Source organism: Elephantulus edwardii, unplaced genomic scaffold (assembly GCF_000299155.1).
Source record: "Elephantulus edwardii isolate Elephantulus edwardi_28Jun2011 unplaced genomic scaffold, EleEdw1.0 scaffold00161, whole genome shotgun sequence".
Lineage (NCBI taxonomy): Eukaryota > Metazoa > Chordata > Mammalia > Macroscelidea > Macroscelididae > Elephantulus > Elephantulus edwardii.
In genome coordinates, this window is record NW_006399911.1 from 3863929 (window position 1) to 3878660 (window position 14732).

General features: G+C 37.6%; 1 protein-coding gene across 3 annotated transcripts in view; it reads left to right on the top strand.

The window, feature by feature from the left end:
- The window catches only part of SLC41A3 (solute carrier family 41, member 3), a 99966-nt gene that overhangs the window by 57201 nt on the left and 28033 nt on the right, over positions 1-14732 (top strand). For all 3 annotated transcript variants that reach the window (XM_006895165.1, XM_006895167.1, XM_006895166.1), the window contains one exon: positions 12397-12468. In XM_006895165.1, coding sequence (XP_006895227.1) covers positions 12397-12468 — 72 coding nt within the window. The remainder of the gene's footprint in view (positions 1-12396; positions 12469-14732) is intronic.

Here is a 14732-nt window from a genome sequence, read left to right on the forward strand (position 1 = left end):
CCACAAAGCTCTCTCTATGTTGGTGTTGTTGTTGTTAAGTGCCGTTGAGTCATAGAGGACTCATAGCAACCCTATGAACGAAAGACCTGAACACCTGTATAACTTTCATCGTTTCTCCAAGTTCATAGATGCGTAGCGAGTAATTAAAAAAAAAAGACCATGCTTGGATCAGGTGCACTTTAGTCTTTATGTTGACAACATTGTTCTTCATCACTTTGGAATGGTCCCTGACAGCAGATTTTCCCAATGCAATACATCTTTTGATTTCTTGACTGCTGCTACCAAGGGTGTTGATTGTGGATCTAAGAAAGTTGAAATAATTGACAGGGTCAATCCTTTCTCCATGGTCCATCCCATATTTTATTGTTCCAGTAGTAAGGATTTTGTTTTCTTAATGTTGAGAAACATAGGCCACATTGAAAGTGATAGTTTTTGATCTTCTGCAGCAGACATTTGAAATTCTCTTTACTTTTGTATCATCTGCATAATGCATGTTGTTGTTGAGTCTTCTTCCAATCCCAATGCCACATTCTTCTTCATAAAGCTCAGATTCTCAGATGGTTTTACCAGCAGATAGATTGAATAGACAGGGAGAAAGGATACAACCTTGACACAAACATTTTCGGATTTTAAACCATGCCATGTTCCTTTGCTCTATTCACATGACACCTTTTTAGTATAGGTATAGGTTTTGGATGAGCACAACTAAGTATTCCGAGATTTCCATTCTTTTTAGTATTAGCCATAATTTGTTGTGATCCACAGAGTCAAATGCCTTTGTATAGTTAATAAAGCACAAATAGACATCCTTTTTTAAAGACATTTTTAAATTTTAATTTTTAAGACATTCTCTTCTTTTAGTCAAAATTCATCTACTATCCCTGTTGCCATGGCCTCTTTTAGACCCAGCTTCTATTTCTGGCAGTTCTCCACTGATGTACTGTTTTACTAATATTTGGATAATCTTCAGTTAATTTTCACTTGCATGAGATATTCTTCAATAGTTTCCACATTCTATTGGATCACCTATTTAGGAAATAGGAATAAATATGGATCTCTTACATTCAGTTGACCAGGTAGCTGTTTTCCACTTTTCTTGACACAGCTGCCTGGTGAGCACATCCAGGGCTACATCTGTTTGTTGGAACATGTCAGTTGGTATTCCATCAATTCCAGGGGCCTTAATTTTTTGCCAATGCTGCTAGTGGAACTTGAACTTCTTCTTTTACCGTAATGGGTTCTTGATCATATACTACTTCAAATGGTTCAGTGTCAGCCAATTCTTTTTTATACAGAAACTAAATATTCCTAAAGACTAATTCATGCACTGCATGCCCGCTCAAAGAACTACATCCATCTCCCACCAGTCTGCCTTTAACTTGCTCTGCAGAACAACAACCAGGCAAATGACCACATTTCTGTCCTTTGATCACACCCACCATGAAACACTAAAAATTGCCAATTTAGGAAGTGCTACAGTACATTGACATGACCCATTAAATATATCAAAACAAAATAATACAAAGAAAATAACACCACAGTATCTCAAAGGCAACAGATAGCTTTAAATCACTATAAAATAGGACAGGCTGTCACAAAAAAGAAACCGAAACATAAAATCAGGAAATCTTTCCGAAAAAGAAAAGCTACTGAACCTTCATGGTAACAAATTCAAAATAATTAAATGTCTTTATCAGATTGAGAAAAAGTATGAAGAATCTACAGACAAAAATCAAAGAAAACATAGGCAAAAATCCAAAAACTTCAAAAATATAAATAGACAAAATCAATGTAATATTTGAAGCAACAGGAGATTGAAGTTCAGAATATTAATACCAAAATTTCAGAGATCAGTAACATTTTGGAAAAGGGGAAAAGCAAAATTGAAGCAATAGGATACAGAATTAGTGAATTGGAAGACGAAGTCTTCACTACTAATATGTTAACTGAAAAATTTTAAAAAGAAGGAAATCAAAGAAGTATTTTTAAAAGGAAAATCAATAAGGATTATGAAGGACAATCTCAAGAGAAATAATTTAAATATGATTGGAAGTCCAGATCAAGAAGAGAAAAAAAAAAGCACAGATGGCAATTTACTGTAAGAAAACTCCTCATATATGATGTAAAATGAGAAAGTGAGCATTCAAGAAGCTGAGCAAGCCCCAAATAGAATAGACCAAAAGAAAACTGCCAAGTCATATTATAATCAAATTTTCCCAAACTAGCAATAAAGAATGAGTACTGGGGAGCTCTGGTGACCTAGTGGCAAGAAGCTGCACTACAATCCCAGAGGTACATGGTTCAAATCCACCAGATGCTTTGCTGGAGAAGGAGGAGCAATCTCTTCCTGTTCCAGTCAGTTCCGATTTGACAGTACACACAAAAGATAATAAAAATTAAATAATAAAAAAAGAATGAGTCCTTAAATCAGCTCAGGAAAAAATGAAGTATTATGTACAAAGGAGAATCAATAATACCAAACTCCGATTTCTCAACCACAAAAAGGCAATTACCTACCTACTTAAAACTCTGAAAGAAAAAAGTACCAACCAAGAATCCAGCAAAATTATCCCTAAATATAATGGTGAAATTAGGGCAATTCCAGATAAATAGAAACTAAGGGCATTTGTGAAAACTAGACCAACTTTAAAACTACTTGCTGCAGAAGATCAAAGTCAAGAGCCTTCAATGTGAATTAAATCTCAACAGCAAGAAAACAAAAATCCTAATGACTAGACCAATTGGCAGCATCATGATAAATGAAGAAAAGATTGAAGTTGTCATGATTTCATTTTATTTGTATCAATAGACAATATCAATGGTACCAGAAGTCAAGAAATCAAAAGACATGTTGCATTGGGGAAAATCTGCTATGAAGGACTTCTTAAAAGTGCTAAATGTCTGTCTTGGAGAAACTGCAGCCATTGTGTTTCTTAGAGGCAAGGATAGTGAAACTTGATCTCACATACTTTGGGCAGGTGGTCAAGAGGAGATAGTCTTTGGAAAGAGACATCATGCTGAGAAAGGTAGAGGGTCAGAGAAAGATGGAGACCCCCAATAAGTGACTGTACCATTGGGCTTAGCAGAGATCTTGAGGATGGCACGTGATAGGGCAAGGTTCAGATATAGTGTTCATGTGGTCACTGTGAGTCACAGTCAACTCCATGTCAATCAACAATAACAACAACAGACCCACTCTACAAGAAATACTGAAGGGAATTCTTTGGACTAAAAATCAGCAGGTCAAAATTAACATTTGTGGCAATAGCATTCAGAAATGGATACAGACATAGGAATGAATACATAAAGTAAACTATAGAGTAATAACAGGGCACCTGAAGTATCAGTTCATAAATGGGGCAAAGAGAAGGGAAAGAGGGGAAATATGTAATGTACAATTTATAAATGGAGACGGAGTCAAGGCGATTTAAAGATAAAGTGAACTACCTTAGACTTGAGGACAAAATAGTAACTTCGATAGTATCCTCTAAGAAAATTAATAAACTTTCTTGTCAACATGAAATAATAGTTTAAAAAAAAGAAAAACAACAATGCAGGAAATTATAAGAAAAACAAGCGAAATTAATTCAGCCCAGAAAAGTAAATGGAGTAAAGAAATCAGCAACACTACTAAACAGCACAGAAAAATGATAGCAAAAATAATCTGTCAATAACTACGTTGAATCAGAATGGATTAAATGCACCTGTCAAGTGGAAAAAAAAAAGAGTAGTTGAATGGATAACAAATGTGCCCATTGATTTGCTGTCTGCAAAGACACACCTTAGACATAAGGACGGAAAAAGACTGAAAACCAAAGGGTGGGGAAAACATAAGTCAGTGACAATCAAAAAATAACGAGAGTAATAATATTAATTTAATAAATTGACTTTAAATCAAGCACCAGTGTAAGAAACATGGAAGGCCATTATATGATAATAAAAGGATCAGTTGAACTAGGGGATGTAAATGTAATTAATATTTTTTAACCCAGTGACAGAGCTACAAGATAACATAAACTAAACTTAAAAAGATCTGGAAAGCTAAGTACACAACTCCATAATAATCTGATGTTTCAATATACTATTTGGCATATACGTATGATAACATTTACAAGTCATATTGAGGTGGTTAGGTGGTGTGTGTATAGTTGTTTTTCATTCAAACATTCCTACACATTTTGTTTTATAATATTAGTTGTTGTTGTTGTTGTGTGCCGTCGAGTCACCTGCGACTCATAGCGACCCTACGGACAACAGCCCTAAACTCTGCTCTATCTTATGACAATCTTATTGTCTCTGACACACCTTCTCCCATTACCCCAGTCACTGAATCAATCCTTCTCATCCAGGGTCTTCCCCTCCTGCACTGTCGCTCCACCCTCCCAAGCATGACATATTTCTCCAAGAACTGATGCCGCCTTGCAAATTGTCCAAAATATGTCAGTCGGAGCTTCAGAATCCTTGCCTCCAAAGAGAAGCCTAGCTTCACCCTCTCCAGGACGAACCTGTTTGTTCTCCTGGCAGTCCATAGTGTATATTCAATACTCTTCTCCAACACCACATCAAAGGGATCAATTCTCCTTCTATCATTTCTAGTCATTGTCCAGCTTTCTGATGCATAGCAAGTGATTGCAAAGACCATGCATGGCAGGTATCTGGTGCACCTTAGTCTCTGGATTGACATCGTTGCTCTTCAGTACTTTGGAGAGGTCTCTGACAGCAGGCTTTCCCAATGCAATTCCTCTTTTACTTTCCTAGAAAACTGGAGATGTTAACAATCTCAATCTCTTCATCTATCATGATGCTGCCAATCAGCCCAGTGGTGAGAATCTTTGTTTTCTTGATATTGAGCTTCAATCCATATTGAAGGCTGCCATCCTTGAGACTCTGCAGCCAATGCTTCCGGGCGTCCTCAATTACAATTCATGAAGACAAAGTGCTCTAGTGGTATAGTCCATAGGGAGCTGCCCTGCTAACACCCCCCTCCCCCCAAAAAAGGCCAACCTTCTGGCAGTTTGAATCATTCTGCAGTTCCAATGGAGAAAGATAGGCAATCTTAACCCCTCCTAGACATGGGATTTACCTTCTTCAGAATACATTGGAGTGTCAGTTAAGAGTTGATTCCAACTTGATGACAATGAAGGAGTGGTGGTGTTGTTATGTGCCGTCAAGTCGCTTGCAACTCATTGCGGCCCTATGTACAACAGCCCTAAACCCTTCTCTATCCTGTGCCAACCTCACTGTCTCTGACAAACCTACTCCCACTGCCCCAATCACTGAATCAATCCATCTCATTAAGGGTCTTTCTCTCCTGCTCTGTCCCTCCATTCTCCCAAACATGTTCCTCTCCAAGGACTGGTCCATCCTTGCAACATGCCCAAAGTATGTCAGATGAAGCTTCAGAATCCTTGCCTCCAAGGAGCAGCCCAGCTTCAACCTCTCCAGGACAAACCTGTTTGTTCTCCTAGCAGTCCCTGGTATATTCAACACTCTTTACCACCACTGCAGCTCAAAGGCATCAATTCTGTTTGCATCATCCCTAGTCATTGTCCAGCTCTGTGATGCATAGCACGCAATTGTGAAGACTATAGCCCGGATCAGGGGCACCTTAATCTCCAGCCTGAGATCGTTGCTTTTCAGTACTCTGGAGAGGTCCCTGACAGCTCACTTTCACAATGCAATTCTTCTCTTGATTTCCTGGCTGCTGGTACCAAGAGTGTTGACTGTGGAGCCAAGCAAATTAAAACGGTTAATTATCTTAATCTCTTTACCATCCATACTGATGCTGCCAGTTGGCCCAGTGGTGAAAATCTTTGCTTTCTTGATGTTGAGCTTCAATCCATATTGAAGACTGCAGTCCTTGACCTTCTGCAGCAAGTGCTTCCAGTCCTTCTCAGTTTCAACAAGCAGGGTTGTGTCATCTACATAATGCAGATTGTTGATGCCACATTCCTTCTTGTACAGCCCAGCGTCCCTGATGATCTGTTCTGCATACAGATTGAAAAGGTATGGAGACAGAATACATCCCTGGCAGACACCCTTCCCAATTTTGAACCATATAGTGTCTCCTTGCTCTGTTATAAAAACTTGCCTTTCGGTTCACATATAAATTTCGCATAAGTACAATCAAGTGTTCCGGATTCCCATTCTTCTTACAGTTAGCCACAGTGACTAATGTAGTTAATTGTGATCAATCCCTTATTTCATGTATCTTTCCCTTCATTTAAATAATTGATTTCTTAAATTTTTTTCTCCCCTCTCCCTCCTTTCCCATTCCTGGAAAGCATCCAAGAATGATTCTGTTAGTAAACCTTTCCTTAGCTTTTATTTATAATAGTTACAATTGGGAGCTCTAATGGCTTACTGTTAAGGCACTGCACTGCCAACACAAAGGTACATGGTTCAAAACTACCAGATGTTCCACAGGATAAAGATGAGAAGTCTCCTTCTATGCAATGACTGCCTAAGAAAACTCACTGGAAGTTCAGCTATGAGTCCATTCCAACTCAGGATACACAACTGTATTTACCCTTTTGTGACTAATCCAGCATAATGTCCTGTAGAGTCATCCATACTGTGCAATGTTGCACAAATTCTTTACTCATCATTAGTGTACACAGTACACTACTGGTCCAATGATGGACACTGGGGTTATTTCTCTTTCTTTACTACACTATGATAAACATGGGTATGCATGTACCAATGGAATTGCTGGATCAAATGGTATTTCTGTTTACAGCTTTCTTAAAAAGGAAGCACCAGATCACTTCCCATGGTGATTGCACCATTTTCTATCCCCACCAGCAGTTTATGAGAGTTCCAGTCTTTCTACACATTTCTCAGCATTTGTTGTTTGTTTTCTTATTGTTGCCAGAGGATTTTAATTGACACTTCTCAGATAGCTAATGATCTTGCCCATTTGTTTACATGTTGGCCATCTGAATGTTTTCTTTGATGGAATGTCTTTCCATATCTTCTGATCATTTTGTGATTAAGCTGTTTGCTATTTTCTTGTTGAGATGTGGAGTTTTCTATAAATTATTTGCTTAATTGTTTGTCAGCTATATCATTGCCTGAATATTTTTCTTCATTTCTAGGCTCTCTTTTAGAGAAATCTTTTCCCCAAAAACCCTTTTTATAAATTTTTATTTTATATTGTTTTGCTCACAAAGTTTGTATACATCGTGTTTCATACTATCTTTCATTCACATTGTGTTTCATACAATAATTCCCATTCATTATGCTTTATAAAATTAATCATTGAACCATGTCCACCATTACCCTGTCTTTCCAGAGCCCCACCAGATCTTTCCGATGTCTTTTACCCAATCCCTCCCTCTGCCCATCAAATTGTGCAGCCCTGTGATTGCCCCCTGCCCATCCTCATCCCTCTGCTCCCACCCTCACTCCTTGGATCCTCATACATGTTTTACTAGTTATCTTTCCATTTCTACAATAATTATGTAATATTTGTCCATATGAGACTGAGTTAGCCTAATGCTCTCCAGTTTCTCCCAAATTGTAGAGAACTTTCCTAAATCATTGCTCCTGAGTGCTTTGTAATATTTTATCATGTGAATGTACCACAATTTCTCAATTTGCTTGTGATTGGACATTGGCTGTTTCCATGACTTGCAATAGTGAATACGAATGCTGCTGTGAACATTGGTGTATAAATCTCCATTTGTGTCTTAGTTCTAATTTCCTCAGGATTTATTCCTAGTAGTGGAGTAAGGTAAGTAATAAGGAATTTTTGTGTTCAGCTTTTTGAGGAAATGCCAAACTGCCAGAGTGGCTGTACCATTTTGCAATCCCACCAACAGTATATAAGAGTTCCTATCCCTCCACATCCTCTCCAACATTTATTACTTGCTGTCCTGTTAAATTTTGCCACTGCTACTGGAGTAAGATAGTATCTCGTTGTGGTTTTTATTCTAATCTCTTGCTGCCAGTGACTTTGAGCATTTCTTCATGTGTCTGTTAGCCATCTGAATGTCTGTCTTTGTGGAAATTCTTTCCATGTCTTTTACCCATTTTGTAATTGTGTTATCAGTCTTTTTCTTCTGGAGGCTCTGTAATATTCTGTAAACGTTTTTTATGAGACCCTTGTCTGAGATGGGATTACAAAATGTTGTTCCCATTCAGTAGGTTTTCACCCTGTCAGAAAAAGTTTTATGTACACAGGGATTTAATCTTTAGAAGGTCCTATTCATCAATTTTATCCTTGTCTGGTTGTGTATTTCTGGCTGTATTTGTCAACCTTTTTACACCATGGGCTTAGCCTTCTAAGCTGATCCTACTTGTCTCTTCTGATCTTTATGGTTTGGGGCTTTATCTCTATATCTCTGATCCATCTTGAGTTGATTTTTATATATGATGAGAGGTGGGGATCCTGCTTCTGCCTTCTATAGGTAGTAGTCCAGTTTTGCCAGCACCATTTGTTGAAGAGGTTGTCATTTCCCCATTTGATAGATTTTGTTTCCTTGTCAAATATCAGTTGACTATAGATAGATAATGGAAGCAGGAGTGGCATCCACTTCCTAAACAACATGCCTCCAGAAACTCTATGAACTTTGGTAAATGTTGGTAATTGTAGGGGGGCTTCAGGCCTTTTGTTCATAGGCTCACTATGGGTCATGCTCAACTTGGAGGCAGTCAATAACAACAACATTGATAAGTTCATTTCTGGGTTGTCGATTCTGTTTCATTGGCCTAAGTGCCTGTCATTGCACCAGTACAATGCTGTTTTGGTTACTACCACTGTATAGTAGGTTTTGAGGTCAGGGAGTGCTATGTCTCCCATTTCTGTTTTTTAGAAGTGCTTTGCCTATTCAGCGTCTCTCTCTCCTCTCTAAATAACCTTGACAATTTTCCTTTCAATCGCCTTGAAAAGTGAATTTGATATTTGGATTGCGATTGTGTTGACCATGTAGATTCCTTTTGGTAGGACTGTCATTTCATGATACTGAGTCTTCCTATCCATGAACAGGGTACATTTTTCTATTTTTTTAGGTTTTTTATTGTGTCTTGCAGAAATGTTCTGTAGTTTTCTTTGTATAGGCCTTTTGTGTCAAGTATCTCAATTTGTGGCTGCCTATTTTAAATTATATTGCTTTCTTATTTTTCTTCTCTGTGCTTTCTATTTTACTGTAGAGGAATCCCACAGACTTGTATATTGATCTTATATCCTGCCACTCTTCTAAATTGATCTACCAACACTAACAGGGTTTTTGTTTAGTCTTTGAGCTTTTCTGTGTACACTATCATATCATCTGCATATGGAGACAGTTTCACCATTAAAGAAATCTTTTGATGCAAATTAGGATTTAATTTTAAGAGGTTTCAGTCTTCTAATGTATCTTCTTCTGATTTTACATTTTTAATTATATATAGTAGTCTACTTATGATGTAGATTAGGGTTTTTAAGTTTCCCTAATTTGTTCTTTTATAATATTTATAGTTTTAGGTTTTACATACCTAAGTTCTTGGTCCATCTTAAGTTAATGGGATTTTTTTTGAGGGGGGTGGTTATACCGTGAGAGGTATAGGGCAAACCTAGGGAGGAAATGGGAAGGGTATGATTACATTGTGAGTATTCAAATTAATGTCAAAGAACAAAATATGACTGAATAATTAAATGACAAACTAGTTTCCTTCGTAAATGTAAAAGTAGTGAACACAACATGGGGATGGCTGACTCTGACTTCTTGGGGGTTTTTTTTAATTATTTCTTTAAAATTTATTATTGATTTCAATGAAAATTTACAGAGACGTTGGATTTACATTCATTCGTTGTTGCACTTTTCTCCCCTCCCAACCCTCCCCGCCTAGTACACTACCCTCTTGGAAAAGTAAAACAAAAATTCTTTCATTGTTTTACAATCCCTCCCCCCAGGTCCACTCCACTATACAGCCTTCGCTCTGGACTCCTGTCATGACAAAATTCCCTAATAATTTTCCTTCTTAAACAATTTTCTCCTTCATCTGTTTCAATGCAGTATACATTATTGAACCCATCCTTCTCTGACTCTGACTTCTATCCACTTTACAAAGGGGAACTGTCCCCATCAATAACATCCATAGCAGTAGACAGATAGCCATGTGCCCTTGGGTTGGCAGCACAACTCCTTACCATTAGACCACTAAAGCCATTGAATTGTAGGAATTCTTTACATAGTCTGGCCTCTAAACTCTTAATACCATAAATTTCTCCAATCTGTACATTCTTTCTTTACCTTATTTCCCACCTCCTTTTCTTTCTTTATCTTCTTGATAAAGTCCTCTGATTCACAAAGATTTTTCATTTTGAAGCCAAATTTATCTATTTGTTTCTGTTACCTATGATTTTGGTGTTATGACCAAGAGGTCTTGCCAAAAACAAGGTCTTGAAATATTAATCTGTTTTCTTCTGAGAGTGTTAGTCTTTCAAGACTTGAATTTAGATACCTGATCCACGTTTATTTCATTTTTGTCTACGGCATGAAGTATGGATAAAATTTCATTTCTTGATTGCGGATATCCAGTTGTCCTACCACCATTTGTTGAAGAAATGTTCTTTCCTCATGGTTGGACTTGACACCTTTGTTGGAAATCAAATTGATCATATATGTGTACATTCTTTAATGTTTGCTTCTTCCACGGTTCCTTTGAATGCTATTACTCAGTTCAATGAGTCCTCTGACCATAAGAAGCTGTGGATATTTGAGAAAGTAACCCCTTGGAAATAAATGTTCAGCATGTTATGGTCTTCTGCCATTATGTGTTGCTATTTATTATCACTCTTATTCCCACGAGGAGAGTACGCAGAGGCTTGTAGACAGTTAAGTGTCATGCTTCAGCAGCCACAGTCATGCTAACAGCTGAATGAGTCTCCTTATTTTAAAAAATGAAAAGTAAATATCAAGTTCATTTGCACTAGGCCCGTTTTCATATTTCTTCCATTGGAGTTCAGAACCTTAATAAACCTTGGCTCAGTGTAAAGGAACTAGGAAAGCATATTTACTTTCCTATCTTTATTTTTTCCCCTAAATCTAAGTCTTAGATTTTGCTGGCAAGGGCTATATTGTTAGAAGCTAAATATAATTTTTAAAGGAGAAAATTGTATTTATTATCTTATATTTCCCCCCTAAGAGAAAAAGGATTTCTAGGACTTCAGAAGGTAAGATCCAGTGATGAGTTTAGACTGGGATGGTAGTCATCTAAAGTATGACTTGCTGGAGGGTGTTTCAGATGAAAGAAAAAAGAAGGCAAAAGGCCTGGCTGAGGGGAGTAGGCAGATTCCTGGTCAGAGCTATTTGTTACCTTGTGGCCATAGAAAAGCTTTAAGCTGTGAACAATAGTATAAAAATAGCAAGGACCACATAGGGGTGGCCATATTTGACCTTTACTAACTTCACAAAGGGTCCCCATCAACAGCATCAATAACATAAAACGAATTCCCATGAGGTCAGACATGTCCCACTCACTCCTGTACCTCTTTCTACTCATCTCACCAGCAATTTTACTGCTTTACTGGGTCCAGAATCTAATGTAATAGCTCACAGACCGCACAAAATCATTCTGAGAAAGTCTAAAAGCTATAATTCAGGTTAGTAGCAGAACACAGTCAAAACAGCTCCAGAAATGTGCTTATAGGAGCCTCAGCCTTAAGCTTCGAGGCTTTAGGGTCATGTTACAAAGTTCTCTGTCCTGCCACACCTCACCCCCTAATTGTCCAACAAACTTGGGTAAGAACCCTAAACTTAGTTCTGGTCTGTCTATGTAGCAATCCCAAGGTAGCTCCATTTCATGTTGGTTCTCTGGTTTGGCCACGGCTGCTGCTGTTGCTGTTAAGTGTACTTGCATCAAGAATTTCTAGGCCCAAAGGATGTGCTACATTCTCTTCCTTCTTTGTTGGTTAGGAAGATGATCCTTTTCCTGTTGCTGGATCACTAAATTAATAGTGAGACTAACCAACCTTCCTGTAGATTGATGAGACTGGTCAATTCCTATATGGATTGGTAAGATAGCCAGTCCCTTTTTGGATAGGCTAACACACCCTACTCACATATCCCCACCCATTCACATGGTAAAGTTAGGCAATGGCTAGGAAAGTCATATTGAAAGAAACTCTTAAATCTACAGATAGCCATAAAATTGTAGGCAGCACATATGTGTATGTGTATGTTTGCAGGGTGGTCTGTAACACCCATTCATTTCACAAAGGAACCTGTGTCTTTTCTCTCTTTTTCCCTATAAAAAAATGGGTCACTTCTTTTGAAAGCTTGCAAAGTAATTTATTCTGACACAAATGAGATGAGATTTGTTGACTTGACTTTTATCCTGAGAGACTTTCCATGAAGAGTTTACCTATCTTTATGCCCAGCCAGATTTATCATTTTTTCTTTCTCATCCTAGGCCAACACTGGACAAATTGATGACCTCCAAGAGCAGCACAGAGTCATCACCAGTAACCTTGCCCTCGTTCAGGTAAATCTTTACTTTATTTGATTAAGGAAGCTTCTTCCCATTTTTTAAATCTGCAGAAGGTCTCCAGATAGAAATGGTAAAGTCTAAGTGAGCTGACATCCCTGTACTTAGAGCCCACAGATACCACAATGGGCACTACCATGCCCTCCAAAAGTAGATCTCTCTCCTTTTTACCTTCCAAGCCAAGGTTCTTATTTGCCTAAACTTTTTTCCCTTCTTCTTTTTTTAATTTTATACTAGTTTATTTACAAAATTCAAATACATTGTTTTTGAGAATAGATTCTTCAAGTTTCCTTCACCCCCTCACCCATCAAATTATACAACTTCATGATCAATCCCCTCCTTCCCCTGCACATCCTCATCCCTCTGCTTCCATGTCCCCCCACTCATTCTACAATAATGGTTTTGTACAGTATTTGTCCTTGTGGGACTGAGTTCACTCTGTATAATGCTGTCCAGTCCCTCCCAAGTTAGATTTACAAAATAATTTTTCCTGCATGCTGCATAGTATTCCATTGTATCAAGTATTCCATTGTGTGAATGTACCATAATTTTTCAATCCATTGATTGTGGTTGGACATTTGGGCTGTTGCAATGGTGAATAATGCTGCTGTGAACATTGGTGTACAAATATCTTTGTGCCTCAGTTCTCATTTTCTCAGGGTATATTCTAAGTAGTGAAATAACTGGGTCATATGGAATTTCAGCTTTTTGAGAAAGTGCCACACTGTTTTCCAGAATGGTTGTACCATTTAACAATCCCACCTACAATGTATAAGAGTTCCTTTTCTCATCACATCCTCTCCAACATTTATTACTTGCAGCCCTGTTAAACTTTGCCACTGTTTCTGGAGTGAGATGATACCTCTTTGTGGTTTTGATTTGCATATCTCTTTTTGCCAGTGATTTTGAGCTTTTCTTTGTCAACTATCTGAATGTCTTTCTCTGTAAAAATTCTTTCATTGTCTTTTTCCCATTTTGTAATTGTGTTATCAGTGTTTATCTTGTGGAGGCCCAGGAGTATTTTGGAAACTTTCATTATGAGACTCTTGTCTGAGATGGTATTACCAAATGTGTGTTCTGAGATTTTCTTTGCATCCTGTTGGAAAAAAATTTTGATGCACACACGGATTTAATCTTTAAAAAGTCCCATTCATCAGTTTTACCCTCTTCAGGTTGTACATTTTTGGCTGTATTTGGCAGTCGCTTTGTACCTTGGACTGGCACTTCTAAGCTTGATCCCAGTTTGTCTTTTATGAACTTTATGGTTTGGGGTTTTACTTCCAGATCTCTGATCCACATTGAGTTTATTTTTGTGTATAGTGTGAGATGTGGATCCTGTTTCAGCTTTCTGCAGGTAGCAGTCCAGTTTTGCCAGCACCATACTTGCTAGCATCTCTTTTTTAAAGCCTGTATAATACAAACTGGCTTCTCTTCCTAACATTTTTACTCAAAACGCACATGTTTTTAGGACAGATTCTGAACTAATGCTCCTGTGGTAGCCTATTAGACATAATCTTAGGTGTAATTTTCTTTAAAATAATATTTTATTGTGTTTTACATAAAAGTTTCTACAGTATAGTGAGTTCCCATTGACAGTTTTATATGCAATTATTCAATGATTTAGTTACATTTTTCACATGACAGTGTTCTCTTTAATTGTATTCTGGTTATTCCATGTCTAGTACTTTAGTTTCCTGGCCCCTTTATAGTCTCATCTTTTATTTGTTGACTGTTTCATCTCATCCACCTTGTTTTATTAATGTAGAACCATTCTCATGGTATCTTATGTGCCATTTTGTTATTTTGCTATAATGTTGATCTCAGGGGATAGTTTTGGTTCAAGGTTTTAAAAAAATTTTAGAACAGTAATTTCAGGGAATCATTTAATCTCAATTGGTCCAATAAGTCTAAATTTTTCTCTTTTTATAAATTTTATTTTGTTAATTTTAATGAACATTTACAGAGATTTTGGATTTCCATTCATTTATTGTTGCATTTTTCTTCCTGCGCACCCCTCCCCCCAGTTCCCTCTTCTTTTTGAAAAGTAGAAGAAAAATTCCTTCATTGGTATACAGTGCCCCCCCCACCCCAGTACACTCTGATATGCAACCTTCATTCTGAACTCTTGTGATAACCATAATGTTGTTGTTGTTATGTGCCATTGAGTCATTTGTGACTCATAGTGACTCTATGTACAAGAGCCCAGTGCCATTCTATCCTGTGCCAACCTCACTGTCTCAAACACATTCATTCCCACCACT